Source organism: Eubalaena glacialis, chromosome 11 (genome assembly GCF_028564815.1).
Source record: "Eubalaena glacialis isolate mEubGla1 chromosome 11, mEubGla1.1.hap2.+ XY, whole genome shotgun sequence".
Lineage (NCBI taxonomy): Eukaryota > Metazoa > Chordata > Mammalia > Artiodactyla > Balaenidae > Eubalaena > Eubalaena glacialis.
Window position 1 is genome coordinate 59,295,965 of NC_083726.1, and position 27,978 is coordinate 59,323,942.

General features: G+C 57.5%; 4 protein-coding genes across 15 annotated transcripts; 1 reads left to right on the plus strand and 3 right to left on the minus strand.

Annotated features, from left to right (window-relative positions):
• Nucleotides 1–645: 645 nt before the first annotated feature.
• Nucleotides 646–6,049, plus strand: B4GALNT1 (beta-1,4-N-acetyl-galactosaminyltransferase 1). 4 transcript variants are annotated; one of them, XM_061205054.1, is made up of 10 exons: nt 646–878; nt 1,416–1,580; nt 1,717–1,823; nt 2,291–2,331; nt 2,479–2,659; nt 3,660–3,767; nt 3,908–4,098; nt 4,571–4,711; nt 4,969–5,209; nt 5,832–6,049. In XM_061205054.1, exons 1-10 carry the CDS (start codon nt 661–663, stop codon nt 6,047–6,049), a joined length of 1,611 nt encoding a protein of 536 aa, XP_061061037.1. In that variant the 5' UTR covers nt 646–660. The 4 variants fall into 4 exon arrangements, with proteins under 4 accessions (XP_061061037.1, XP_061061040.1, XP_061061039.1 ...); XM_061205056.1 differs by having other exon boundaries at nt 660–878; nt 3,660–3,758; XM_061205057.1 differs by lacking the exon at nt 1,416–1,580 and having other exon boundaries at nt 3,660–3,758.
• A 598-nt stretch (nt 6,050–6,647) lies between these two features.
• On the minus strand, nt 6,648–13,728 carry LOC133100468 (solute carrier family 26 member 10-like). The gene is given in 19 exon segments (XM_061204569.1): nt 6,648–6,784; nt 7,036–7,089; nt 7,091–7,203; nt 7,320–7,374; nt 7,476–7,504; nt 7,638–7,671; nt 7,812–7,928; nt 8,001–8,070; nt 8,182–8,288; nt 8,700–8,795; nt 8,885–8,962; nt 9,932–10,045; nt 10,156–10,303; nt 10,453–10,535; nt 11,264–11,416; nt 11,679–11,843; nt 12,035–12,192; nt 12,756–12,866; nt 13,336–13,728. Coding segments are annotated over 19 exon segments (2,067 nt in total). The 5' UTR covers nt 13,679–13,728; the 3' UTR covers nt 6,648–6,745.
• Nucleotides 13,729–15,543: 1,815 nt separating this feature from the next.
• On the minus strand, nt 15,544–22,816 carry ARHGEF25 (Rho guanine nucleotide exchange factor 25). Of its 6 annotated transcripts, none has more exons than XM_061204575.1 (16): nt 22,771–22,816; nt 22,066–22,180; nt 19,577–19,791; nt 19,345–19,440; nt 19,191–19,264; nt 18,954–19,020; nt 18,661–18,764; nt 18,403–18,472; nt 18,194–18,283; nt 18,004–18,096; nt 17,765–17,815; nt 17,514–17,591; nt 17,127–17,327; nt 16,793–16,973; nt 16,314–16,525; nt 15,544–16,007 (listed from the first exon to the last, which is right to left on the minus strand). In XM_061204575.1, the coding sequence occupies exons 2-16, from the start codon at nt 22,124–22,126 to the stop codon at nt 15,897–15,899; spliced, it is 1,704 nt and encodes a 567-aa protein (XP_061060558.1). In that variant the 5' UTR covers nt 22,127–22,180; nt 22,771–22,816; the 3' UTR covers nt 15,544–15,896. The 6 variants fall into 6 exon arrangements, with proteins under 6 accessions (XP_061060558.1, XP_061060555.1, XP_061060554.1 ...); XM_061204572.1 differs by lacking the exon at nt 22,771–22,816 and adding an exon at nt 22,470–22,597 and having other exon boundaries at nt 16,410–16,525; XM_061204571.1 differs by lacking the exon at nt 22,771–22,816 and adding an exon at nt 22,470–22,597.
• A 188-nt stretch (nt 22,817–23,004) lies between these two features.
• Nucleotides 23,005–27,927, minus strand: DTX3 (deltex E3 ubiquitin ligase 3). Of its 4 annotated transcripts, none has more exons than XM_061204554.1 (6): nt 27,899–27,927; nt 26,496–26,560; nt 26,229–26,305; nt 25,132–25,861; nt 24,021–24,238; nt 23,005–23,701 (listed from the first exon to the last, which is right to left on the minus strand). In XM_061204554.1, exons 3-6 carry the CDS (start codon nt 26,255–26,257, stop codon nt 23,626–23,628), a joined length of 1,053 nt encoding a protein of 350 aa, XP_061060537.1. In that variant the 5' UTR covers nt 26,258–26,305; nt 26,496–26,560; nt 27,899–27,927; the 3' UTR covers nt 23,005–23,625. The 4 variants fall into 4 exon arrangements, with proteins under 4 accessions (XP_061060537.1, XP_061060541.1, XP_061060538.1 ...); XM_061204558.1 differs by having other exon boundaries at nt 25,132–25,880; XM_061204555.1 differs by having other exon boundaries at nt 27,895–27,922.
• Between the last annotated feature and the right edge of the window lie 51 nt (nt 27,928–27,978).

A 27,978-nucleotide genomic window follows, 5' to 3' on the forward strand; every position in this document is an offset into this window, starting at 1 on the left:
GGCCGGAGCTGAGAGCCTGGCGCAGCCCGGACCGAAATCTTGCGGCGGCCTCAGAGCGTTAGACAGGTCAGTGCCCGGGCGGGATAAGGGGCCGAGCCGGAGGCGGGAGGAGGCGCGCACGCCGGTCCACCTTGTCCCCCCCGCACAGCTTCCCGAGGCCACTCACGGGGTCACCTCCACCGGGGCCACCCAGTAGCGCGGGCGTGATTCTGCATTTTTCATGACAGGCAAGGTGTGGCGCTGCCCTCTGCAGCCCAGCCGGGGCCAGGTGATGCTCGGACTGAGGGGTTGGGGGATGCGCGGGCCAGGGGAGGTGGCGGGCTCGGGAACATCAGCTATTCTACTAAAATGGTGCTCTTCTACTTATGAGCCGCCGCATCGAAACCACTACCTCCAACGGTCACTTGCTTCAAGATGCCCGGCCTCGGGCGTGAGAGGAAAGCGAGATGCGGGAGAGGGAGAGAAGAAAGGAGGCCGGGAGACCCGAGGCCCGGGGAGTGAGGGGAGGGGGACAGGGGTACCGATTCGCTATGCAAATCCTGGCGCGCGAGATGTGGAGAGCCCCGGGTGGCCGGCAGGAGCCTCTGGAAGCGCGGGGGCCCCAACGCACGCCTTCGCTCCCCACCTTTCTCACTCTCCCACCCCTACCGCCCACCCAGGATGCGGCTGGGCCGCCGGGCCCTCTGTGTGCTGGTCCTGCTGCTCGCCTGCGCCTCGCTGGGGCTCCTGTACGCGAGCACCCGGGTCGCACCGGGCCTCCAGGCACCTCTTACGCTGTGGATGCCCCGGCAGGGCAACCCCAGGCCAGAATTGCCAGGTCTTGCCCCCGAGCCCCGGTACGCACACATCCCAGTCAGGATCAAGGAGCAAGTGGTGGGGTGAGTGCAAGGAGTCGTGGTACCGGCATGGCACTCGCTGGGGGGTGGCGTGGGAAGCTTTTGTTTCCTCCACTGCTGAGCTCTGATGCCTGGGTTTCCCCCGACTGGTTGCGGAGGGGTGAAGTGGGAGGTGGAGGGGGCTACTGAGTCTTGTGCTGGCGGGGGGACAAATCTGTCCTCCAAGAACCTTATCACGGTATGGGGAAGGGAGGGTGTGCAGTCAGGGGAGGGCCCTGACTTTCTGAGTCCTGGTGATTCCCTATGAAAGGAGAGTCCAGGTGGGGTCCTAATGGCGTGTAGGCAACTCTGAACACCTAGCAATTGTCCCTATTCTACACCTCTGTAAAATCCAGATTTAGGGGATGGGTCATCCCTTTGGTGGTTCCTCCTCCTGGGGACTATTTGAAGAGCAGTGTTTAAGGGGACAGATTTTGGATGGACAGGGTTGAAAGGCCAAGATGTGGGTCCTGTGTAAATGTTCTGTGGGATGAGTGAGCTGCATGGCTGGGCTCTGAGGACCCTTCCCCCCGGCTCCAGGCTGCTGTCCACAAACAATTGCAGTTGTGAATCCAGTGGGGGGAGCCTTCACCTCCCCTTCCAGAGGCAGGTCCAAGCCATTGACTTCACCAAGGCCTTTGACTCTGAGGAGCTGAGGGCTGCGTCTGCCTTGAGGGAGCAGGAGTTCCAGGCCTTCCTTTCAAGGTACCGGTACCAGTGGGGAAGGAGGGCATGACTCTGTAGGGGGAGAGCAGTGGGAAGCCTGGAGGGTGGGTGTGGCAGGAGGGAGAGCCCGTCTCCCCCTGACTGCTCCTCTGTCCTCCCCCTCCTTCACTGCCAGGAGCCAGTCTGCTGCTGACCAGCTGCTCATAGCCCCTGCCAACTCCCCACTACAGTACCCACTGCAGGGTGTGGAGGTCCAGCCCCTCAGGAGCATCTTGGTGCCAGGTGGGGAGAACGGTCCTAGGGGATGACCTAAGCCACGGTGGGGGCTGGCAGAGCCCAGGTTGGGTGAGGAAGAATGAGGGAAGATTGGAATGGGAGGTGGGGGACTTCTGATGAAAGGGAGACTTGAGGTCAGGGAGGGCTCATGAGGTGGGAGATGGGGACAGAAGGGACTCTAAGATTGTCAGGAATTGTAGAAGACAGTGACTGGAGAGGTTTGGGGAGAAGGGTCTATTCTTGCTGACTGGCCAAAGTTAGGTGGACAGGTAGGGCAGGCCACAGAAGAGCTACTGCTTTGATGGGAAGGAGTAAAAAACCAGTTACTCTAGGCTATGCCACGCAATGTGCCCTGCTGTGGCCTCAACAAGAGGGATGCATGAGAAATTCTGTGCTGTGTGTGGTGAAAGAGGGGAGAGAAAATGAGGAATTCCAGATTGTCTGTGATTTTGATCCCCTCTCCTTCCTCCCAGGACTGAGCCTGCAGGCCACTTCTGGTCAGGAGGTATACCAGGTGAGAAGAAACAGGAGGGCGAGGAGGCCAGGTGGGCATTAAGGATGCCGGGAGGGCAACAAGGCTGCCAAAGGAGGGATGGAGGAACCAGGGAGGCAAGAGGTGGGTCTGGGGCCTCACCCTGCACTCTCCAATCCCCTCTCCCAGGTGAACCTGACTGCCTCCTTGGGCACCTGGGACGTGGCAGGGGAAGTGACTGGAGTGACTCTCACTGGAGAGGGGCAGCCAGATCTCACCCTCGCCAGCCCAGGGCTGGACCAACTCAATCGGCAGCTGCAACTGGTCACTTATAGCAGCCGAAGCTACCAGGCAAACACAGCAGACATAGGTGCGAGGCCCAGGTGGAGGTAGTAACAGGCTGGGTGAACACAGGGAACCCAGAAAGGCAGGAGCGAGCAAGTGGCAGAGGGTGTGGGAGACACTCGGGCGATGGCCAGCGCTGCCCAGCTACACAATGGGCATTTCAGCTGGGCCAGCAGGGCCAGGGAGGGAGAGAAGGGGCCTTTGTTCATCTGGGGCTGGAGCAGGCCAGAGGGAAACCCGAGCCTTGGGTGTGTCCCCCCTTCAGGCCAACCATGGGGGCCCCAGGAAGTGACCTGCCCCAGGAGCCAGAAGACTCAAGCTCTATTCCCAGCCCACCACTTACTAGAGGGCAAAGGGCTTTATCTCCCAGAGCCCCCATTTCTCCTCTAGCAAAAGGGGCATAACACAGCCCTCCTGCTTCTCTCCAAAGCTTCTATACCAAACCTACTCCCACTTTGGAGCCTTTGCACTTGCTGTTCCCTCTGCCTAGAATGCTCTTCCTGCAGATTTTTGCATAGCTGGCTCCTTCCTATCATTTGGATCTCAGCTCAAATGGCTCCTCTTCACCATCACATTACTTGTCTTATTTTCTATTCAATACTTATCTGTATCTGAATTTTCTTATTTACTTAGCCTGGAACCAGACTGACTAGGTTCCTATCCCAGCTTTGTTGCTTAATAGTTGGGTAATTATGGACATGTTAACTTCTCTGTGCCTTCTTTTTCTGTAGTAGGAATCTACTTAATAGGGCTACTGTGAGGATTAAATGAGTTCATATATTTAAGGTAATTTTAAAAGTGCCTGGCACATAGTAAATGCTCAATAAAAGTTAGCTTCTAATGAACTCTTTTATCATCTTTCTCCCACCCATTAAAATGTAAGTTCCATGGGGATAAGAACCTTGCATTCTTGTCTAACAGGGCCTAGAGAAGTGCTACACAGAGTAGGCGCTTAAATATTGATTTACTGAAAAGACAATGTTGTCCAAGCCCTAGGGGCCACATCTCATGTCCTTTCTTCCCAGTCCGGTTCTCCACCGAGGGACACGAAGTTGCCTTCACCATACGCATAAGACACCCACCCAGCCCTCAGCTGTACCCACCTGGGTCTCTACCCCTGGGAGGTGAGACTGGTGTGCTCAGGGACTTAGATCCAGCCCTGATGGGGAGCAAGTTGGGAGAGGGCGACAAGCTGGGAGACATCCCTGGGAGATGTCTTCCTGCTCCTCACTCCCTACTCTCCTCTTCACCTAACCCTGCCCCTCTCTCCCAGCCCAGTACAACATCAGCGCTCTGGTCACCATTGCCACTAAGACCTTCCTTCGTTACAATCGGCTACGGGCACTCATCGCCAGCATCCGCCGCTTCTACCCGACAGTCACCGTGGTAATCGCCGACGACAGCGACAAGCCAGAAAGTATTAGAGGTCCCCACATCGAGCACTATCTCATGCCTTTTGGCAAGGTGCGCAGCCAGCGAGGCTGAACTGTGCATCACAGGGCACCGGGAGGGGGCGCACCCTTAGTCTGCAGTCTCCAGAATAGTGATTCCAGGATTACCTGCCTCAGGATCACTGAGGCGCCTGTTAAGCATGAGGATTTCTGGAATGTAAACTCCACGGGAGCAGGAATCGTGTGTCTTACTAGCGCTGCATTCTTAGAATGGTACTTAGCACCTAGTGGGGGGCTCAATAAATAGTTGATGAATGAATGAACGCATGAATTAAATGCATTCCAATACCCTCCCCCAGAACACTGACTCAGCGCCTCGCACAAGCGGGAAATGCATTTTTTACCTAGCTCCCGGCCATTCGTAAGCACTCGAAAGTTTGGAGAGGGGCATAGGCTGTTGAGAGGGGTCAGGAGTGAGGAGGAAAGGTGGCAGAGGGCTACGTGCTATCTCGACAGCATCGCCAACGGTACTTACCCTTCCCCAGGGCTGGTTCGCAGGCCGGAACCTGGCCGTATCCCAAGTAACCACCAAGTACGTGCTGTGGGTGGACGACGACTTCGTCTTCACGGCGCGGACACGACTGGAGAGGCTTGTGGACGTGCTGGAGCGGACGCCGCTGGACCTGGTAGGGGAGGGGCCTTGAGATGTAGGGTGGGAGGAGGGCCTTCGGCCGACTAAGGCCGCGGCCGGCCGGTAGACCCGACTGAGGGCAGCCAGCCCTGGGACGGGAGGGGACGACGAAGCGGAGCCTGAGGCACTATCTGGGTCCTGCAGGGGAGAAGCGGGAAAGGACGGGGCAGGAGAGCCGCCCTGGAGGGGGGGGGGGAAGAGGATCCCCTTCCGGTCCGCGCCCCGCCTGCAGCCGTCCTCCCGCCCCGGCAGGTGGGGGGCGCGGTGCGCGAGATCTCCGGCTTCGCCACCACCTACCGGCAGCTGCTGAGCGTGGAGCCCGGCGCGCCAGGCCGCGGGAACTGCCTCCGGCAGAAGCGCGGCTTCCACCACGAGCTCGTCGGCTTCCCAGGGTGCGTGGTCACCGACGGCGTCGTCAACTTCTTCCTGGCGCGCACTGACAAGGTGCGCGAGGTCGGCTTTGACCCGCGCCTCAGCCGCGTGGCGCACCTGGGTGAGTGGCGCCCCCTCCTGGCCGGGCCCGGCAGGGACCCCGCGGGGCGCTGGGCTGGGCTCGGTGCAGTACGGCGCCAAGGGCCCTGGGTACTACTCCCCGACCACCCCCGCGGAGCCCACGGCTGCTACCGGGGCCCCTAGAGCAGTTCTACGAAGATTTACCAAGACCTGTGCCCGGGCAAGAGAGAGAGCTTCCACCCTCCCAGCCCCGAACATCATTTAAACCTCCCCAGCCAGTACAACTGCTGGGTCCGTCTTGAACTTCCCCACCACTGTCACCTGAACCTTTATCTCGCTCCCAGCTGTATCCCCTGGTTCAGACCACCTCGGAGCAGCCCATTCGGCATTTATTGAACCTCTGCGTGTGTGTGTTGGGGGCGGGGCGGGGCGGGGGGTGGGGCGGAGGATCAGTTTTCAAAGCACAAGGTAAGAATATTGACTCCATTTTATACAAGAGTAAAACTAAGACTCAAAAGGGTTGATTTACGTGCCCAAGGTCCTTAGAAATGGTGTCTTTGCATATGCACCCAGCATATCCCAAATCTCAGTTCTCCTTTAACGGTGGGGCCTCTGTATCCTCAAGACCCTTCATTGTGTACTCGCCTTTCCTCCACCCCCAGAATTCTTCCTGGATGGACTTGGTTCTCTTCGGGTGGGCTCCTGCTCAGACGTTGTTGTGGATCATGCATCCAAGTTGAAGTTGCCTTGGACATCAAGGGATGCTAGGGCAGAGACTTACGCTCGGTACCGTTACCCGGGATCACTGGATGAAAGTCAGGTGGCCAAACACCGCCTGCTCTTCTTCAAACACCGGCTCCAGTGCATGACCTCAGAGTGACGGCCACTCGGGGCCTTCCAACTGTCAGGCTGGGCCTACCTCCTTGCCCCTGCCAGGAATATCTAGCAAACCCCACCAGCCAGTGACCACTCCACTGACTGTCCCCAATCTCCTTCAGAACTTGATCCCAAATAGGGGCTTGTCCTGGTGACATTCCTCCTTTCTGCGAGTGCCCAGGGGCATGATGGAGCCATAACTCATCCCACAGCCAGTGCCAAGTCCTCCCCCCACCCCCTTCCCATAGGGCAGGAAGTGGGGGGGTTGCTTTCCAAGTGCCAAAGAGCCCATGGGGACTCTAAAAACCTAAAGCAGAAACACTCTCCTCTCATCTCCTTGGGACCAACGGGGTGGGGAAGCCCCCAGTATATATTCCCAGGGCTGGGCCTCCCTCGCATCCCTGGATCCAGGACTCTGTGCAGCGACTGCAGCCCCACCCCATGGAGAGAACTGGTGACGGGAGCTGGTGTGGGGACCAGTGAACATACAGGTGAAAGCCATTTTCAGTTGTGTCTCTGCAATGCTGTGCGCATGGAGGAACGGGGCACCAAGGGTCTGTGTGCAGACACCCAGACTCACTTCATGAACCCCAGAGGCTCTCAGCTTCATTTTATTAGTTACATTAAGTAAGGGGGCTCAGGGACCCTGGCCCTCCTCACACACATGCTGTTGGGACCCTCCACACTCCACGTGACCGGGTCAGACCCACACTGTGCAAGTCTTTGGACCAGTGAGCTCCTGGAAAAGGGAAGGGACATGTCAGAAGTAGATTAGGTGCCCCCCTCCCTCACCCAAGATTTGGCAGTGCTCTCAGGGGTACACCGCCTGCTTTGGAACCTTAGTTTCTCAGTTCTTCACCCACAGCTGGGCCCAGTCTCCCTGGTTTAGTCTTATATAGACTAATCACTTCATCCCCACCCCTTTCCTTCATCTCCCTCCTCAGCACCCTTCACAAATCCCTCTGCCTGGATCTTCAGTCACTGACTCACACCTCCTTCGCCATAGCCCAGCACCTCCTGGCTTCCATTCCCGTTGCTATTGCCGCCTCACCAGTCTCTCCAGGGCATATGCAGCTGCATCCTGGACACTCACAAACAGCTGTTCTGGGGTCACTCTATCCAGGAGTCCTGCCTGGGTCAGTGTCCCCAGCACTGAGGCTGTGTGGAGAAGGGGTCAGGCTCTCAGGTCCTACATCTACACCGTGTCCTCTTCCTTCCCCCCAAGCATCCAGTCACTCCCCAGTCTCCAGATCCCTCCATCCTCCACATCTCACCATTACACTGAGCCAGGAGAAGGTGGATCCCAGCATCTCGGCATCGGCTGGCCAGCTACGTGGGGCGGGGTGGGGGGAGGGCAGGGGGTTAAATCCTATATCAGAGAGTATTCGTGGGACAAGGGGACTTTCTCCTCAACCTACCCTCTCCCTCACCTGAACCACTTCTCTGGCCCCTGCAGCATCTGCAAAGGTGACACCACTGCAGTCTAGGACTACCACTCTGACAGGCTCAGCAACTAGGATGGCAGAAGGCAGGAGTACCCAGATGCCTCCATGGGTTGTGCCCAAATCTCCCTCATTGTCATCCCATCTCACCTGCAACAGGTGGGCCCTCTGTCTTTGGAGCCTCCTGTGAGTAGAAAAGGGTAGTCACCATCTCTGAGACACAAGCACGAACATGCACCCCTTGAGCACAATGACCCCCCTCAGAACACCCACCTGCCTCCCACCCCCAAAGAAGCCACACTTCCCTTTGACCAAGTCCCTCACCTTGCCTCCTTCTCCAAGCCCCAGATGCCACTCCAGGATGCGGCGAAACTGCCCACGGGTCCCAAAGTAGAGCGGTGTTGGATAGCTCAGGATGCAGAGCCCTGGGACCTGGAGGAGCTAAGGGGTCAGAGGGTCAGTGAAACATCCGAGTCTAATCTTCCCTTCCTTCTTTGGCTGTAGCCCACCCACCTTGTGACTCTCTCTGAGTGGCCTGTAGAGCTCTGTCCCCTCAGCCAGTCCAAGTGCCAGGCACTGTACCCTGGGCAGGAAGCTGGAGTCAGATTCCCAGCCTGACCTGGCTGGAGAGTCACCCCAAGCACTCTTTTCTCTTCCCTCCTCTCATCCTGACTCCCCTCATCTCTACTCCCACCTCTGGGTGCGGCAGACCACAGTCATCATGGAGAAGACCACACCTACAGCCAGGCCCAGGTCCACACTCAGGGTCACGACAGCCACCCATGTGACCATCCACACAGCCTGCAGGACATGGATGGGAGCGAAATGACCAAAAGAAATGCCAGGCCATCACTGCCAGGGAAAGGGGTCCAGGGGCAGTGACTGCTGGGGCAAGTGATGGGGAGGGATGGCCCGGGAGAAAGTAGAAACAATGACAGAAGGAAAGAATGGGATGGACCTAATAGGGGATACACACCAAGTGTAATGACCCCAGACCTTGAACCATCTGGGGAGTTACAAATATTCAGGTCTGAAGAGGTTCAAGCTCCACCCTTCACCTGGTCTCTGAGTAAAGGGATTAGGAGGTATACATGTTGGGGGTGGGTGGGTTGCAGAACTTAGGACTGGGACAATTAGCTTTGATCAAGGGCAGAGGCTGGGGATGCTGGTAAATGGGAGGGGGCATCCGAGGGTAATGCTGCCATTTCTCACAAAGTCCACGCGGCTGATGCGCCATAGTTGTGGAAGTTCTCGCATCTGGAAGAACATCTGGCGCATGCTGGAGATGTTGATGCAGGCCAAGACAGCCTTGGGGCAGAGGAGGTAAGCTGACCACCCCAGTGTGCAGGGATGTCGCCACCCCTCCCAGCCACCCCTCCACCTCCTCTGCTGCTTACCTTGGGCAGATAGTAGAAGAAGGGCCCCAGCCACAGCAGCACAGACAGGACAACCATACAGGAGAAGAGGCCTGCCAGCTAGAGGGAAGGAGGGACGGAAGCAAGAAGGGAGGGAACCTCACCCACCCCCACGTGAGAGTTGGTCTCCCTGCCTACTCTGCCTCATCCTCTTTGGAAGTCTCCCTCCTCCCAAATCCCCTTCCACACTGATATTCCTCACTCCTCAACCCCCTTCTTGATATTCTGCCGCTCACACCTACCTTTCACCTCCCCCAATTAAATGCCTGTCATTTGCTGGTCTGTCCCAAGATGTAGTTCAACATCCCTATTTTTGTAGCCTACCTCCATCTTTTTTTAAACCTTTATTGGAGCATAGTTGATTTACAATGTTGTGTTAGTTTTTGCTGTACAGCAAAGTGAATCAGTCATACATATACATATATCCATTCTTTTTTAGATTCTTTTCCCATAGTCATTACAGAGTATTGAGTAGAGTCCCCTGTGCTATACAGTAGGTCCTTATTAGCTATCTATTTTATATATAGTAGTGTGTATATGTCAATCCCAATCTCCCAATTTATCCCTCCCCCACCACTCTACCTTCATCTTAAAAGCCACTGTTGGATGACCCTAAAAGCAGGCTAATCACATGCTTAGGGCACCAACAAAGTACAGGAAACCAAAAATATTAGGGAGAGACTTTGAAATGTGATATTTCTCTTTAAAAGAAAATGTCCTCACAAGGAAAAACACCAGAATTTTGTTTCTTAAATTTATTTTCCAGATTAGTATTGTTCTTATTTTGAACTACATATAGGGCACCATAAACTTTTTCAGTGCTTAGAGTCTACAAAGGTCTTAATGGACATTTCTTCTCTTCTATACCTCCTACCCAGGTAATCCCATCTCCTCACTCACCTTCCCTCACAGAATTCCATCCTTCTCTATAGAGCTGCCAACTGGGGATCTGCCAATCTTCCACTTGTTCCACCACCACCCAACCTGGATGCCCCTCCCCCTTCTCCTCACCCAAGGACGTGCTCTTACCTGTGTGTTCCCACCAGCATCCACTAGTAGGCTGGTTGTGGCCAATGTGGCCGAGTTGGGAAAGCAAGAGAAGAGGGAGGAGATGAGGTTGGAGACACCATGTGCAAAGAGCTCCTGGAGGGATGCAGTGAGATGAAGAGGAGACAAAGGCATGGCTGGGAGGGGGGAATCACATTAGGGGGTTGTCTCCTGAATGAGGTTGGGGTCCTCACTCAAAGTCACACCTGGTTGGAATCAATAGTGTAGCTGTACTTGTCTGCATAGATGGAGGCCAGGGAGGCAGACACTGCGAAGGTAACCAGTGCCATGGGCAATGAGTCGGCCATAATCCTGGGCAGCTCAGCCAAGCTGGGGAGGAGAGGCTGGGGAAATCTAGAGAGAGAGGAATCCATGGTGAGGATGGGTTGGGTATAACAAGGATACGAGCAAGAGAGAGGAAATAGCATAGGGCAGGACAGGGGAAGGTGTTGGGTGGGAGAGTTGTGAGAAAAGAAAACTGGTGCCTTTTCATTCTCTCTTACCCTCCGGGCAGCAGTCCAACTATCTGGACGTTGTATCTTGTGTCCAGGGAAGAGGTGAAACAGAGCACGGAGGCCAGAAGCACCTGGGAAAGAGAGCAAATTAGAGCATGGGAGGAGATAGGCCCCTGGCAGACGCTAGAAGGAGCTCAATATGAGAGAGGATTGCAACGCAGGATTAGGTGGTTGCAGGAGCCCAGCAACTGGGGTAGCTGGGATGTTTTGGGGATGGGTGCCTAACAACTGGTTTAGAGTGAAGGAAAGTGGGGATGGGAAAGAAGAATGATATATGCCTGGAGCTATGGAGAGAGATGGACGGGAGGAAGTAAGAGGGGGCTGCTGTGAGGGATGGTGGCTGTCAAGAGGTACAATCGAGCCATTCTAAGCAGGGAAGCTGGGTTATATCACGGGATATACGGGGTATCTGTGGAGACGAGGAGAGCTCGTTTAGTTGGGAAGAGAGAGAAATGTAAGTGGACGCGAGAAGGAGGATAAACCGTGAATTACAGTGCAGGACCGGTGAGGGGAGAGACGGGAGTGGAGGTGCCGTGGCGAGCGACACCGCAAGGGGGCGCTGTAAGGAGGAAGAAGGCTTTCTAAGACGCCTACAGCCAGCTTTTTGAGAGAAGGGGGGAGGTTTGGGTGGGGGATTCCCGAGGGTCAAAGTGTTCTGGGAAGAGGCCTGGAAAAGTACACGTGTAAGCAGGACCTCTCATCTGTGACCTCTCTGCACTCCACGAGGGGGCGGCAGCGGCCAGTTCCTACAGGACGGGCAGGGTCTGTACGGTGCACGGGGCTGGGACCCCATCCTCACCATGACGATTTCCCCTGGGATCGGGGTGGGCAGCCTGTCTCGGAACCTCACGTTCAATTCCTTGACGGGCACGAGCAGCGCCAGGCTGAGTGCCGAGACGGTCAGTTCGGCGGGACTGCTCCGCGGCAGCGCCGTCAGCACGGCGGCCAGCGTCTACGGGCAGGGGCAGTGAGCAGAGGGCCTGGGGCCAGGGTCGACTGCCCCCAGCGCGAACCCACCAGACTGAGGCGAGGCCTTCTCTCCTGGCTCCCATCAGGGCTTCCACCTCCTCAGCGACCCTCATTCAGCCACGTGGTTCTGACCTTTTCTCCGCCCGTGCCACACACTATCCCTCCACTCGCCGCCCTTCCTTTCTTTACGGGTTCCCCTCTTCCCGGGACCGCTAGAAGCCTCTTCGCTCTTCTCCCACCCTCACCTTGAAGAGAGCGAAGCAGCCGATCTGACGCGGGAGGGGCAACCCCAAAAGGCTAGGCAGTTGGGACACGAGCACGTGCAGGGCGGCCCCACTGGTCAGCGCCTTGACTACAGGCTCCGACAAAAAGGTGGCCAGGACGCCGAGCTGCAGCGCGAACATTCCCAGCTGCAGGGGAGAAGATGCGCCATCACCACTGGAGAAGGAGCAGACCAGCCCCGGCGCAGTGCACCAGCTTGTCCGCGCACCTCTCCCGCCTAGACCGGTGCTGGAGACTTGTCCCTCGCTCTCCCCTGGCCCAATTCCCCGGGCCCCCAGCGTGGATTCCCTCGGGGTCCTCCCCCAAGGTCCTCCCTCACCATCAGTGCCCCGCTCCCGAAGGCCATGGCCGCAGCCGCACCAACCCGCTGAGCATCCAGCTGTTCCCTCTCGATGCCGCTCAGGTTCCCCTCGAGGGGTTCAGGCACCAGCCGCTCCACGGCCGAGCCCGTCATAAGGCTGAGTACCGCGAAAGTTCCTAGGGCCGGGGGACAAACGCAGCGATCACCAGCTGTGCCACCTGGGGCGCGGCGACAGCCCAGGCTTCGCGCTCTCCGCCCAGGATGCTGCCGTCAGACGCCCTCTCCTAGGAGGCTTGCTGCTCAGGTGAAGACTCTGGGGCCAAGAGCTGGTGCAGCAGCCCGGAACCAGCGGTGAGGGAGGAAAGGAGGGAGCACCAGCCGGGAAAAAACTTCTCCCAACTGCGTCCCTGCCCCCTCCTGCAGACGCCCTGGGGACTGCCTGCTCCTTTGGGCGACAGCGTATCTCCTCTCCCCTCTTCCAAGTCGTAGAGACATTCATTTTAACCAAATTTCATGGAGAGGAAAAGTCCGAGTAAACTCCCGCCTCTTTGCACCCACTCAGCTCCCGCAGCGAGCACTGCCTAGGTCAGAGGTTCACGGCAGTGTAGCGGCAGAGGCGGAAGGGAAGGCGGGGGACATGAAGACGGGAATAAGGGCGAGGGAGCTTATAAGAACGGAAGCCTCAAACCCCTGTCCTTTCCACCCCACAGAGAAGGAGAGGAGTCACTGGGTCACTCACCGGTGGACAGGTGTCTCCCAGTACCCAACAAGGTGTAGATGAGGACGGGAAAGAAAGAAGTGTAGAGTCCGAACACTGGGGGCACAGAGGTCAGGAGGGCAAAAGCCATGCCTGGGGGAGTAGTGGAAGGAAAGGTCTCCAGTGTGTGGGTTAGGGGGCAAGGTGCCCAGCCTCCAGGACTGCCCTTCCCTTCCCGCACTCTTGGAGGCTGGCCCGGGGACTCTAAATCACGCCACATGAGGGAACTGAGGGGTTAACGGGCCTCGATGGGAGGTCATGGGGCGGACAAGGTCAGAGATCTGTGTCGGCCGCGTCCTGGGGGGCAGGCATCCGGCCTCTCTCCAGTTCCCTGAGCCGGACCGTGTCCAAGACTTCGCGCAGAATTGCACAGATGAGGGGAGCTGGGGGTGGGGATCTGATGGAGCTCCACTGTCCTTACCCAGAACTTGGCCTCAGGTCCCTGTCGCCGAGCCCTCAAGCCACACTAACCCACCACTTCGCTCCCGGTTCCCAGGCCCCGTGCCAACCCGAAGCCCTCTAGAGCCTGGGCCCCTGACAGGCTGCTGCTGGCGCCGCTCACCCTGGGGCACGTGCACGATGCCCACGGTCACTCCGGCCACCGCATCCCCGAGCAGCCAGGGCCGCCAGCGGTAGTGGGGCAGCCAACGCAGCGGGGGCAGCCGCGCCCGCAGCAGGCGCCACGCCCCCGGTCCGGAACAGGCGCGGGCCCGCCGCCTCCAAAGCCGGCGCAGCCGCGACCAGCGGGGCTCCGCCAGTAGCTCGGGCTCCTGCTCTGCGTCCCCGAAGAGCTGCTGAAACCGGGCCTCGGTAAGAGGTTCCCTGAACTTGGCGCCCAGGGGGGACTTAAGGTCGGAGGCCTCTCCCGGACCTGGGCAGGTGCTGGCATCGGGTAGCCCACTCATTTTGCCCTCGGCCACCTCCAACTCCGCCCAGTCTTAAATACCCCTCCGCCCGCGGGCCCCGGGTCCCGCCTCCGCGAAGCAGGGTCCAATCCCGTTCTGGAGGGCGCCCTCTCTTGGGGACCTTCTACAGTCAGGAGCCGGCTGCGCCTTGGGGAGGGGGTGTCTCTACGTTAGGCGTTTCCTCAGACATCCTTGGCCGGATCGCTCGCTCTGCAGCCTGCTATGGGGGGAGGGATGGCTGTGGAAAGGGGTAGGAGCCAGAGAGGTAGGGCAAAAGACAAACGCGCCCCATCACCCAGCACCCACTATTTACCGCTCCTAGGTCTTTTGACTCCCGCCTTCTCGCTCCCGGTTCCTTTCCGCATCTGCACCTTGGGCGAAGACAGACGCTGACTCCTCTAGGGTTACTGGTCATTCCCAGGGCCGCTGCATTGCCCACAAGAAAGTTCAGCGGCGTTCCAACCTCCCTTTCACCCCCAGACCCAAATCCTCATGGGGCGCAGCTTGTTCCCAGAAAGTGTAAGGGGCTCCATTGGCCTCAGCTGTCTCACAAACTATCTAGATGGGAAGCAGCTGCTATTGGATACGGATGGATAGAGAACCGCCCTGCCACACACACACCTCTCTGCTGGGAGTGGCTGGGCCTAAATTCCCAGTTCAGGGCCTCAGGGGGAACACTGAACAGACAGGGAACTTTGATTTTATTTCTCAGAAGCCAAAAACACTGAAGCACTGTTTATTACATACCAGTGCGATTCACAAAGTAGGCACTCAACAACACATATGTGGTTAAATTAAGTACAAAAGGGTCACCCACCCACCTCATGTACCCCTGTGGTCCCTAAAGAGATACAAAGGTTCTGAGCTCCAGAATTCTGCTATTTGCCCCATCCCCTCCTCCATTCACAAGAATCCTTAGCACCCCTCCCCAGTCCCTGACCCCAAAGCCCTAGGGGTGGGGTACAGTGAGGGTGGGTCTCCCCTCTTCAATTCCTCCTATTGTTCCCCAGAAGTCTTATCTGGGCTGTACGTCCTGTCCCCTCCACCTTAGAGGTCCCTCCCCCCATTGTGGCCAGAGAGACCTCAGGCCCACAGGGAGACTCCAGCTCCTCCTCACCCTCCCACCCCAGCAGTCTATTGTCTGCTGAGGAAGCTCAAGTACACGTGACTGGGCCCAGGGGACGGATGGACACAGTGGACACACCGATGCCCAAGGACCCAGGACAGGGCATCTGGACATGGATCTCTGCACGTTTGGCTCTCTATCCCAGGGGCTGTCCCAGAAGTTGGGAGGGGTGAAGACCCCTTTGGGCTCTCCACTCTTGGGTCTGTGGCTTGAAGAAGAATCCCTTCCTGCTCAGTATGGATATGCCTTACAACCTCCCAGACAGCAAAAATAAGGATACCCAGAGCCAGAAGGGGCCACAGCCCCCAGCATCCTCTCCACCTCCCCATGTTCCCTCAGCTGAACATGGTGGCCCCAGAAAGAAAGGTACATTGGGCATTCGGTGCTTTAGAATCTGGGTGTTGGGGGGAATGGTGGGAAGTCACCCCACAGTGGGCTTTCCAGTGGGGTCTAGAACAGAGACCAGAGGGGAGGGAAAGAGGGACTGGGTAAAGGGGAGGATACGTCAAGGTTCTAGGGTTTTCCAGTAGCCCTAAGGTCCAGGTCTAGACTGAGAGATGCTGCAACTGCAGGTGAGGGACAAAGATAATTACATCTTTTATCTTACATCCCGCACCCTTCTCCTTTCACCAGACCCCTCCTCAAATGACTGATTTGAGGGGCCAGCTGATCTCTTCCATACCCCTTTACCCCACTTACCCCTACTTCAGCTTCCCCTTCCCTCTGCCAAGACAGCAGCTTTAGTGATATAACAAAACCTTTATTCTCAAAAAACAGAAAAAACAAAATCAAAAACAAAACCAATAGTTTCTGTCTGGCCCTTGCCCCAGCCCTCCTACCCACCCACATATCCTCCTTTTGGGGGGACCTGTGATGCATGCATAGGGGTGGGGGCTGAAAGAACCTGTGTTCCTTGAGCAGAAAGAAGTCTTTCTGAGTCTAGGTTCCCTTCTCCAAGTTGACACTCCCAGCCTTGCCCACCCTCCAGATACACCAAGAGGGAGGAATTCTGGGGCGCTGCCAGAAGGATTGCCCTGAAGTTCCTGGGGGAACAGAGTGGCTGAGTCAGCACCACCCCATGGCCTTCACCAGTTACAGCTCATCTTCATCCAGCTTGGCAAGTCTGGCTTGGCAGGGAGGGGTGTTTGGAATTGGTGGAACTGGAGGAGAGTCATGAGGAACCTGGGGGATGTCACTGGAGGCCTGAAGAGAGACTCAAGTCAGAGGATCAAAAAAGTTCAGGAATCCACCCTCACTCCTCTCTTGTCAGTGTAAGCCCCTAGTCAAGCCACCCCCTCTTGCCAGACATCTTAGATTATCTGAGACCATCAGCTTCTCCCAGGGTTAAACTGGAGTGGGGGAGGGCAAGAGATGGGAGGTAGGAAGGGGCAGACAAAAGGAAGGTGGTGGAAGAAAGGAATGATACGGGGGAAGGAGGTTTGGGGATCCTGGAACAAGAGAGGACCTCCCCATTCTGCCCTTACAACCAGGGAACTCCATTCCTCATACCTGTGTGTCCAGGGACAGGGGGACTCTGGCCACCTGCCCTTTGGGAAACAGCAGCAGGGAGGGAAGAGAGCCATTGATGGGTGTGTGTGTGCTGACCTGGGCCCGATCTCCAGGCCGAATTCTCCCGGGGCTCCCCACCCCAGGACCTCCTGGCCGTCCCAGGCTGTTGGTCTGGCTCTCCCGTCTCTGGTACTCAATGGGTGACTGCAGTGCTGGGGCAAACAAAGGGACAGAAGGAGGGTTACAGCAGAGACACGCCCTTTCCCAGGGGCTCTGCTCTCAAGGACTGTCGGCCAATGTAAGTCGCTTGAGGCTTTAGGGGATTCTGAGTTACTAAATCTTGAGCTAGTAGTGGAAAAGTGAGGATGAGGGATGGGGAGAAGCTGGGGTGAGGGCAGGGATTGGAGACTGGGCGGTAAGGGATTCAGGAGATCCAAGGATCAAGGGAGGATGTCGGGGAGGGAGGGTGAGAGCTTCACCATTGAGAAAGTCCCGCTGGCTTTCCAGGATCTGAGCCACTTGTTTGATCCAGGCCTGACTGACCGCAGGGTCTGCAGTCTGCAGGACATAGCGCTGGATCCCACCCTCTGGCCCTCTGGAGGTCAGTGCAAAGCGGCAAGGGTCGCCTTGGAGGTTCCCCTCCAGTCCCAGGCAGCTCACCTGGATTGGCAAATAAGAGGTAGCCCCCAAATTCTTCAGGCCCTCTCCGGTTCCTGTCCCCTCCAACAAATCCAAGAGGATCTGAGAGGCCTCCATCCTCTCAGAGGCCTCCCCTATCCCAGTCAGACCTCTCCCTTGGGACACCCTCCCCACCTTGATGCTGCTTTTGTACACATATCCAGGCTGCGTTCCACCTCTCACTCCTCCTCCCAGGGCCTCGCTGAAGATGATGATTTGCTCAAAGAGGAAGACACGTCTCTCTCGACCTCGAGAAGAGAGCAGCCCCCCAGCCTCGGGCTCTGTGACCCAGAATGTGTCCTGGCCCAAGAGCTTCCCCTGAGCAGTCAATTTGCCCTGAAACCAAAGGAGAGTGGCTTTTGAGAAAAACAATAAGAGAAAAGGGGCAACTCTCTGCTCCTCCCTCCTTCCCCTGATGCTCCCAACCAACCATCTCCTGTCAGCCCCAGGAGAGCACAGTTCCCTGTAAGGATCTCCTGAGTGCTCAGCCTGGGGCAGAAGAGCATTACTCCATCCCTGTACCTCAAACCCCCGCAGTCTCCCCAGGGTCATCATGTCATTACAGCGCTTGGGTACGAAGCACATGACCTCCACAGCTTGCTGGGACACAAGTGAAAAGAAGAGCACTGTCATCATTGGGAAAGAGGCGTCGTCAGACCATGTTTCTATCGCCAACCAGCCTTCCCCTTCACCACCCATGGAGCTGGAGGAACCCAGGAGACTAAGAAGATGAGATGTGCGTGGTGTGTCCTATGAGATCTGGGAGTACTCACCTCCAGCTCTTCAGTATCCATCCCAGCTCTACTATAATACTTGAGAAAATCCTAAGACACAGAGAAGAAATGCTCAGGGAGGTTATGAGAACATCCTCAAAAGCCCTCACATCCTCCCCTGAGGACACAGGTGAGGGCCCCCCGGAAGTCTGGGTAGGGAGCCTTAGGAACCCTGGGGAGACGAATGAGGAAAAGGCCATCCCAACCAGCTGTGCCCCCAGGGAACAGGTGGCCCTGACCTTGAGCAGCAGCTGGTATTTCATGATCCTCTGCACTGGTTTGATGAGGAGGTCGTTGAGCTGCAGGCGGTGCCCCAGCTGCTGCCGGAGCTCCTGGGGACAGGAACAGAAGGGGTGGCTTTGCAGCCTGGAAAGCCTGCTCATGCTGATGATTCTGTCCCCCTTTCCCCAAGGTATCTCAGCCACTGACCTCAAAATAGCTGTCCCCAAATTCTGATACCACATGCTCTGACTTGGGCTTATTCTGACAGTACACCACGTACATATGCAGGCGGCGCTCCTAACAGGAGTAAAATTCAAGAAAGAGTAGAGTGAGTGAGGAGAGAGGGCACATCTCCAGAAAGTCCTGACCCACTCCCAAGCCCCTCCCCTCCTGGGCCCCACTCTCTCAAGCCTCACATGTTTGATGAATAGCTGAGCCAGCCAATCAGGATCCTTCAAACACCGCTGTAACTCCTGCAGGAAATAGCTGGAGGGGTAGGGAGGGAAAAGGCTGGTCAAATACCCCTACTCCAAGCAACTCAGAGCTGTCTGCCCTGGTAGTGTTCCCCACGAAGTCTCTCCAAACATTCCTCAGGCAACAATGGGCCCGTGGGTAGGATACAGAGACCACCAGACATATGCCCCTCCCCTCGCTCTCAGGGATCCATCACTCACTCTCGATGCCACTCGTAGATTTGCTGGATGTTCCCAAACACAATCCTGTCACGACCTCGAAGATTCTCCGGTACCCCCTGAGCAGCCATGGTGGCCATGTAACCCTGTGGGAAGGTTGGGTGGGAACATGAGTGTGTGGAGCCAGTCCTGGTGGGAACCTCCCCTCCCCAAGAAGTCCAGGATGTAGGGGAGACTGGGAAGGTGGGACAGAGGAGCAACAAGGCATCTCCTAACATTAGCCCTGGGGAGAGGGAAAGGGCTGGGCCAGGGCTGGGAAGGGAAAAGGGAGCTACCTCTACAATCTGCCCCAAGTCGTCCACGTACATTTTCTCTGTCTCTACCAGTTCACTCAGGACGTACCTGGGAAGAGAACAGGTTTAGCCACTTCCTCCCTCCTGGATTAGAAGCCCCTTCATTACCACAGCCAACCTCAGGAGAAATTCCAAGTCTCAAATCTAAAATGTGAGAGACAATCCTCTGGAAGTTGTGCGACTGCGGGGGTCAGGGATAGAGAGTGTGTGGACACTTACATACTCCTTTCCAGAGCCTTCTTCTGGTCCTCTTCACTCTCAGGGGCTTGGGACAAAGTCTCCTCTTCAGGTGGCTGTAAGGAAGAACATCCCAGAGTAAGCAAGTGGATGCCTCTTGGGTGAGGGGAGCCACGCCAGACTCATTTCTTCATACCTGAATCTTATCCCCAGGGCCCCCCAACAATGTGGTCAGCAGGGTCAGTTCTGGCAGCTCCTCTCCTGTGGCTAAAGCTGGTTCCAGCATCCAGTTCTGGGGGCCAGAGGTCAAGTCTCAAAGGTCAGGGACAGTAGCTGTGTCTCCCCAGTGACCAGTGGCCCCCCCAACCTGCCCTCTCCCAGCACCCTTCATGGATGTCCTACATGCTTCTCTGGTGCTCCCTCCTCACCTCATATGGTCCAGCCTGGCCACCTTCTGCCTCAGTTTCCACACTGAGACAATGTTTAGAATGATCCAACCATCTTCTCAGGCCACTGACTGGCCCTGGGGGTCCCGGGGAACAGGGGCCAGAGCTGAGGCCAGAGCTGGGGCCAGAGGGAGCAGCCAGACCCGAGGCAGCTGAAGCCGAGATACTCCCCTCACTGCCAGCAATGGAATAGGATTCTAAGGGGGTGGGGTAGGGGGAGAAAGGAGGTGATAAATTTTGCTTCAGCTCCAGATTCAGGGTCCCTAGGGAGCTCCCAGAGTCTCTGCTCTGTGATGTTCAGCCCCTTTCCCTCAGGGCTCACTTTCTTGCCATCCTCATTGGAGTTGGCCAGGAGAGAAAATTTCACCAGGACACCCTTGGGAGGAAGGACAGAAAACACCTGGCTCCCTAGGCCTGGAACCCCCCAGTTACATGTGGGGGTTCCCCCATATCTGAGCATGGCACCAAATGGGGGTGAGGGCGGCCATCCGGGCAGACACTGGAAGCTGGGGGTGGCCATCTGCTCTCCTACAACCCTCCCCCTTGCAATGGGTACAGACCATTCTCTGAGAAGGGCGGGGGGGGGGGGAGAAAAAGAGCTTAAGAGCCCATCTGCCACCCCCAGACCCCTCCTCCACCAAGTGCAGTAGCCACTGTAAAAAGAAAAGACTTCTGCAGCCCACCTTCCCAGCACATGCACAAACCCAATAGAGGGGGCAAGTGAGGAGAGCTCATCGGTGTTATCCTTGGCCTGGGCTCAGGGACAGAGGAGCTGTGATTTGGGGAAAAGCCCCTGGTAGACCCCCCTCATCCCTCATTCCTCCATCCCCCTGTCCCTCTTCAGATGTGAAGTAGATTCTCAGCAAAAGGATTTGAGGGAAGATGTGGTCTAGGCATAAGGGGATTGTGGATGGGTTTTTCTCATACCCAGTTGAGAGGAGTCCCCTGCCCCTTCCCCAATTTCCTTAACTTTAACTGATAGAAATTTGAAGGCAAGAGGGGATCTTAGAGATCATCTATTAGGTCACTTTCCTGGAAAACACAGGTATAGTCTCCAGCCTCTAAATCCCTAGGGCCGGGACAGACACAAGTCCTGAACCCTCAGCCCGCCCCCCACTCAACACTGGGCCCTCGCGACCTTACACTCACCACGTCCCCCCCGGGCGAAGCAGCAGCCGCATTTTGCCAGCACTTTTCGGATCACGCGGGGACAGGCACAGCGACCCCCCTTTTGCCCCCCCCGCATGGCGCCCAGGCCCCCCCGCACCCCCCACCCGGGCGGGCCATGCAGGGGGAATCACGGGGGGCGGGGACGGCGCAGGGCGCACACGCCCCCTCCCTCCTACCCCGCTCCAGGCTGGGGGAGGGGGGGAGGGAGGGAATGGGAAGGGGGGGGTCCAGGGGTAGGCGGAAGTCTGGTCTGGAAAAGGGCTGGGGACTCTGCAGAGAGGGCGGCGCGGGGCCGGGCCGCCGAGCTGGGCGGGGAGGGTTTCCGGAACCCAGTCGGTGCGGGGCCCAGGGTCCAGATGTCCAGCGGGAAGGGGAGGGATGGTGGAGGAGGCTGGGCCGGGATGCGGCAGCCTCTCCAGCTCCGTCTCCGGCCTCCCGGATTGGGGGTGGTTCTAGGCCCGGGCAGGGGAGGAGGCGGGGGCCGACTCCCCGAGTCACTGGCGCTGCGCGGGTCCCGGCCGAGCGGCGAGCAGAATAACAGGCCCCGCCGCCGGGTCGCTGCGGGGAGGGGCCTCTGCGGCCCAGCTCCGCCTTCTCCCTCGCTTTCCCCCTTCAGCCAGTGCCGGGTTCCCGCCCCAATTCCCCCTCCCCCAGGCACCACCTTGTTCCCACTCCAAGTCCCCAGCGCCTCCGCCCCTCCTCTCTAGCCTGGGCTCCCCAGCCCCGGGTTCCCTCTCCCTCCCGCATCTCCGGCTCCGACTGCGGAGCACTGGCGTGGGGGTTAAGCCCGGCAGCGGGGTCTGCTAGGGTCGCCCCTCGGCCTCTGCGGCGGAGAAGGGCGCGGCGGATGGGGCCTTAGCCTGTGCGAAGAGGTCCTGGGGTTGGGACTGTGTCTAGCCGCGCAGGGGTGGACAAGGTCCCCCAGTAGGGGGTGCGTGAATGGGGAGCTCTTTGTGGGGAACACAGCCCGGGTACCGCCCTCTCGCCGGACCCTTCTTTCCTCCAGGGCCCGGGACTCCAGCTGAGGCTAATCACCAATTAAGGAGAAGTCCTGGAGACTCGGCTGGCGAGGGGCCAGGGGTGGGGCGCGGGGACACTACGCCAGCGGGGGCTCGGGACCCGCTGAGGTGGGGGACACACAGCAGGCTAGAGGGCGAGAAGAAGCGTGGAGGTCTCAGAGTTTATATGGGTCTCATGCAAATTAGATGCGAACCTTTATACTAATACGAGCAGCATATTTTTTAATTCGCCACTTTGCGCAGGATGGCAAACTGTGCCCCACCCCACCCCTAGCTTCTTACCGGGCAGCGGAGCCCAGGCGGGGACCTCGCGTTCGCGCTCCCCTCTCTGATTCCCCTCCATACAGTTAGATTCTGGCTCGGTCCCCCCCGGCCCTAGGGGGCTTCTCTTCGGGTGCTGCGGGGACAGAGTGATCGTAAGAAACCCGCCCTCCACGCCCAGCCTAGACCTCCCGCTTCCCCTTCTCCCTCCTGTCAAAATCCACTTTGTTATAAAAGGGTCGTCGCCAAGGCTGGGGTGGAGAGAGCAGTTTACCCAAGAACGTGCCTATGATCCTCTTAATGGAACTTTTGGATTCCTGCGACTACCCCGAAGAATTCTTGTTTGCGGTAAATTGAGTTGTGGGGTGCAGCCATCCTGAAGCCCCCTAAAGACCCCCGACCCCACCGTGGTCCCCCTTTCTTACCCCCTCCTGCCCGGGTAGGGCGCATGCGCGGAGCATGCCCCCCATGACCCCCAGTATCCGGTCAGTGCGGCCAGGGGCGGGGCGGTCCGGGGGCTTCATGCTGGACCCCTACCCTCCTCCAAGTTTCAGAGCCGAGGGGGCACGGAAGCTGGGGGGCTCTGAGGCCAGCGTGCGTCCGGGGAGTTGCCGCCGCGGAATCCGCCCCCTGCCCGGCTCCGCCCCCACTCCCACCCCAGCCAAACTTTTCAAAAGGGGTAGGGTTGTTCCTTTCTCTGCAACCGTAGTTCAGCAACAAACAAACCCCTCTTAATCCTGACTCCGCTGTCGAAGCACGATCCAAGGCTTCGCAGTTTTATCTTGGAGCCCACTAAGTACATGCCGTTTTCCCAGGCCCTCTGGAGGCAGAGAGCCTGGGGAGGCGCCCAGGGAGTTCCCGATCACCACCCCCTTCTCCCTCTCAGCAGGTCCAGCTCCTCACCCCACCCCCCATCCCCCACCCCGGCCCACAGAACAGAACGGGTGTGGCATAGAGAGTTGCATATTTTACTTTATTTTTATTAAATTAAAAGCTACAGTCTGGCGGCGATTCCAGAACAGGGTAAGGAGGCTCCTTCTAGGGGGCAGAGAAGAGTGGGAGAAAGACTGACAAAGACAGAGACACAGGAGAGAAAGGACAAGGTTAAGGGAGAAGGGGAATTGTTTCTGAAGAACACACGCGGCCGGCTCTACGGGGGCTCACAGCAGCCTGACCCCTCTCCCAGCGCAGAAATTCAGCAGTGGAGCAGTATGGGGGGGGGGATCAAGAGACCCTCTCCTCCCCACCCAGGTCCTTTCTCAGCTTAGTCACTGGAGCACATCACAAACCAGAAAAAGCCAAGGGCAATGGAGGGGGCAGGAAGACTGGGAGTATGTACATGGGGAGGAGGGGAGCAGAGCCTGGGACATCAGACTCTGCCAGAAGGGAGTGGCTCACACTGCACTGAAGCACTCAGCCTGTGGGGGACTGGGGAAGGGATCGCCCCTCCTTCTCTGAACCCCTTCCCCAGTCAGACAGTCCCCTACTTGAGTGATGAGGGGGGCAGAGGGAGAGACAACAGAGGCTCCCACTGGGTCCTACTGAAGGAGAACAGCAGGGGCCTCCCAAAGGGGATGTCCTTCAGTCATCGGTGATGCCCTTGGCTCTCAGCTCCTCTTGCACCCGGGTCAGGTAGGTGGGGTCCGGGTACCCAAACCTGGGAGCAAAGAGAAATGAGGGTCAGGGTTAGCCGTTCAGGCTTACTCATATTACCCCCAGGCTCACCCTCATTCTGGTGCCCCATTCTAGCCCCTCCCCACCTTCCCTAAGATTATCCAAACCCAAGATAACTGAGCCCAATTCCGCTTATTTTTGTAGGTTAGGCTGGGCACATTAGGACCAGGATGACTATAGGAGAAACTGGGATAGGCAAGATGGTTGAATAGTTTGGGGGTGGTCCTCTCCAGTTAGGAGGCTCCCAGAGAGAAATGGGGAGAAGGGGTGGAGCCAAGGGAAGGGAAGAAGGAGTTTCGCACAGCTGTGGTCCCCCTGTGCAGCTGGTCTTGTGGTGGATGTCGTTCCAGGTGATGACATTCGGTCTCCCTGTGGTCATGGACGTGCCGATAGTGAAGGTGAGACGCTGGTCAAATGCCTTGCGGAACAGGGTCAGCACCTTGTTGCCCTCAGGGCAGTCCGGAAGGTAGGCCACCCGTGTGGTGCCAGGATACCGGACTCCTGGGTTTGGGTGTTCAGCCTGGGGCGGGGGAGGCAGAGTGGGCAGTGAGCAGCTGGGCATCTTAAGGGTCATCCTGGCCAGCCTTCTGGCTGTACACCCCCAGCTAATGCTGATGGAGCAGCGACAGCTTTCCAGGGAAGGAGCAACTCAAGGGTCTGGGCAGCAGAAGCCTGTTTCCAGACAAAATCCTCATCATTAAGAGGTTCTTTCTGCTGTCCCAATCCCTCAAGCCTCAATTCAGCAACAAATGGATTCTCAAAAGTAGCTGGGCCTTACTCTCCAGATAACTCAGCAGAAATGTGAAGACTGAGAATAATTTGTCTTTCAGCCTTCCCTTCTCCACCTGAAAACACTCCCAATGCATCTTCCACTGTCTAGCCTGTTCTATTTTTCTATTACTCTCCTTCAGAGCTTCCTCATCACTCTGCAAACCAGAACTGGACATTACTCTTTGTCAAGCAGGAAGACACCTTTAGGTTCTTGACCGCTCCTATTTTAACCTTCCACTGTCATCAAGGTTTTCCCTCTCATAAATCTGGAATGGAGTAACGCTCCCAGCACTGTTAAGGGGGGTCAGACCCTTCCCACCGTGCCTGTCCGCACCTGAGCCACCATCTCCACAGACTTCACCTCTGCCAAGAATAGATGTCAACATCCAAGTTCATCAGAGAAATAGAATTCAATTCCTTTCTCTCATACCTGATTTTCACGGGTGTCTTGGGGTCATGGGGATGGAAAAGCTAGGCTTCAAGGGGGCCTCTAGCTCCAGGGCACTTGAGTGGGAAGGCATACCGGGAGACAGCAAGACTGTATCACATCTAACAAACGTACTCCCCCTCACCCAGTTTTCCTAGGCCAGAGAACAAGCGCGGGGAAAACCAAAGGGTAAGGGCAGGCCATGGTCTTCTTACCCCCTGGACACCGGGCGGGAAGACGTACTGGATGACGATGGTGCCGTACTTCTCATAGCTGGGTAGTAGGAGTGTGGCATCCTTAGAGACCAGCATCCGCCCATTCTGGGGCTGGTTGCCCACCAGCTGCCCATAGAAGCGGCCACACATGGGGCAGGCCTTTTTCACCTGCAGGGCCCGGGTGATGCAACCCTCGCAGAACGAGTGCCGGCACTTCTCCAATGTCTTGGCATTCTGGATCTCCCCCAGACAGATGGGGCAGGTGCTCTCCTGCTCTTCTGCCTCCTCCCGAAGGCGGGGGGGAAGAGGAGGGGGCAGGGGAGGAGGAGGGGGGGGCAGCCCCCGTGCCCCTGGGGGCAGGAGTGGGGCTGCTCGGAGAGGGGGCGGGCCTGGGCGGTGCAGCTCAGGGTGCTCCCCTCCACCCCCCAAAGCCAGGCAGCCCATAAGCTCCCCCTGCCTCTGAGCTTTCTTCAGCTCTTTCTCTGCCTCTTTGAGCAGCCCCTTGAGAGCCTTCCGGGCCAGGTAGAGCCCATTGGGAGGGGCTGGGGGAGGGCCCTGGGGGGAAAGCTGGAGGACATAGATGTCAGAAGTTTCGCCGTCTATGAGAATGGACACACGGTGCTCCTCCCGAAGCCGGGCCAGCCGGGCGGGGGTCTCCTTGCTGAGGAAGTCCCACACAGGCTTGGAGACAGTCACTTTGTTCTTGCAGGTGCCTCCACAGGCTGCCATTCTGGACAGGACGAACGACACTGCCCCCAGGGTGAAAAGGACTCAGGGTGGGGGGGTCCCCATTTGACAAATATCAGTGCCTCCTACTTCCCGTTCCTTTCCGACCCTATATTATCTCCACTCACTCAGAGGTCAACCCCCAACTCCTCCCCCAAGTTCATGTTCTGTTTCCTCTTATCTTTCAAACTCCAGCACCCACTGAAGAGCAAGAAAGCTTCTATATCTTTATTATCATCCAAGCCAAGCATCAATCTTGGTTCTCCTATACTGCTCCCAGGATCACAGAAACAACCTGCCCCTCCCCCCACGTCAGGTGAGAAGTGGGTTCTGTAAAAGGAAGGGAGATTTTTGCCCTCCTTTTCGCTCACTTGGATCCTGAAGAGCTTGGAATTGGCATGCAGGCTCGCTCTCTCTGTTCCTGCTCCCTACTTGTAGGTTGTGTGACCTGGTGGGTGGAAAGGGAAAGGAGGGAAAGTGAAAAACCCCTTCTCCCATTCCCACAAGCCCCAACCCAGCAGCCCACTTAACAGAGACAGAATCTGGGTGTAAGTTACTGTGAATGGGATTACTTGGAACATGGAATAGAGGCAACCAATTTAAAGGTGAAAGTTGAGGTTCCCATGAAAGGCAGATACCTGGAAAGCCCATGGACGATGAGAGCAGCAGAAATCCCTCTGTTTCCACACTCAGCTGACCAGGACTGGGGCAGGGGGAGTGGGGGGGGGACTGGGTTAGGATGACAAATGTTACCATTTTCCCCAGTCAGCCCAGAAACAAAAACTCCTCTTTCATTTCCTCTCCTTGTCTCTTGCAGAATTCCATCCCCAGCCACTCCCCAAGTTGCTGAAGAAGGAACTTCAGCATGCTAACTTTCCTCTTCCTCAGCTCTGAGGCTCTTAAGAAAGCCTAGGGGCACGGATAAAAGAAGTCTGGAAGGGAAAAGCCCACACACATAGAGGTCTTTTTTGCCACCTCCCTCAGATCACAAGGACAAGAATATTTCCTTTGCTCCCCAATTCCTCGCCCTGCTCCACATTCCCGAATAATTCAGCCCCTATTGCTAGGGAGCCTTCCTTGAGAGTTAACCCGGTCCCTTCTGCTGGAGTCTGTTTGGAATGCCAACGAAGTGGCAGCAGCCCCTGCAATAACAAAGTTCTCGTTGTCACCTTTTAAACCCAGCACGCGAAGTCCAAGCCTGCCAGCTACCTAGGCTACATTTAGGGAGGGGTGGGGCTCAGGCAGAGGGATCCGCTGGAGCAGCCTGATGTTTCCCCGGAGTCTTGCCGTGTTCAGCTACAGAGCTATCCCTACAATACCTCCAAATGCAGCCCAAATAGAAAGAAGGGCCATTAGTGTGACCTCAATTCCTTGACTGATCCATAGGGGAGCAGCTCTCCGTTTGTGCCTCCATCATAGTCCCCTCAAGGCCAGATGCACCTCAAGATTCAGAAAGTGAAATTGGAACCCTAGAGCCTCGGCTCATACTGTCCATCCAGGTGGAACACCCTCTCCCCATCAGAGAGAAGCCAGGACCTAGGGGTCCTTTGCTCCGAGTCCTGATGGCACAGAAAAGGGAGGCGGGGCCACAGTTTATGCTGGGTCCGATTCCTCTGGGGCAACCCAGGCCGGACACGGGGCCAATCCCTCTCGCCAGACAGAGGCCGCCGACAGGGGCAGCCAGGAAGGGCCAGGGTCCCCGCGGGCATCAACTGAGGCATCTCCACCCCTCCCCCCACGACCTCCTGCAAGACCCGACCCGGAACCACCTCCCACATCCCCCGCTCGGCAGAGCCCCCGCAGCCCCACAGCTGGGTGGGGTGGATGTCGGCCCGATCGCGGGCCCCAGAACCCCCGAATGGAGGCCAAGGCTGGAGGGTGACAGAAAGAGGATTAGGGGGGCCTGGAAGGGGGCCCCGGCGCCGCGCGCGGGGGAAGGAGGCGGAGGAGGGGGCGCAGGGGGAACCGGAGGGCGCGCGGGGAGGTGTGAGCGGGGCCCGGGGGGCGCGCGGCGGGTGTGGGGGGCGCCGGGCTCACCTACCTCTTGTCAGCGCCGCCATTGCCGGTCACATGACTGAGGCTGTTGCTGGGATGACGGTCTGGGCCTTAGCAACCAGGGTG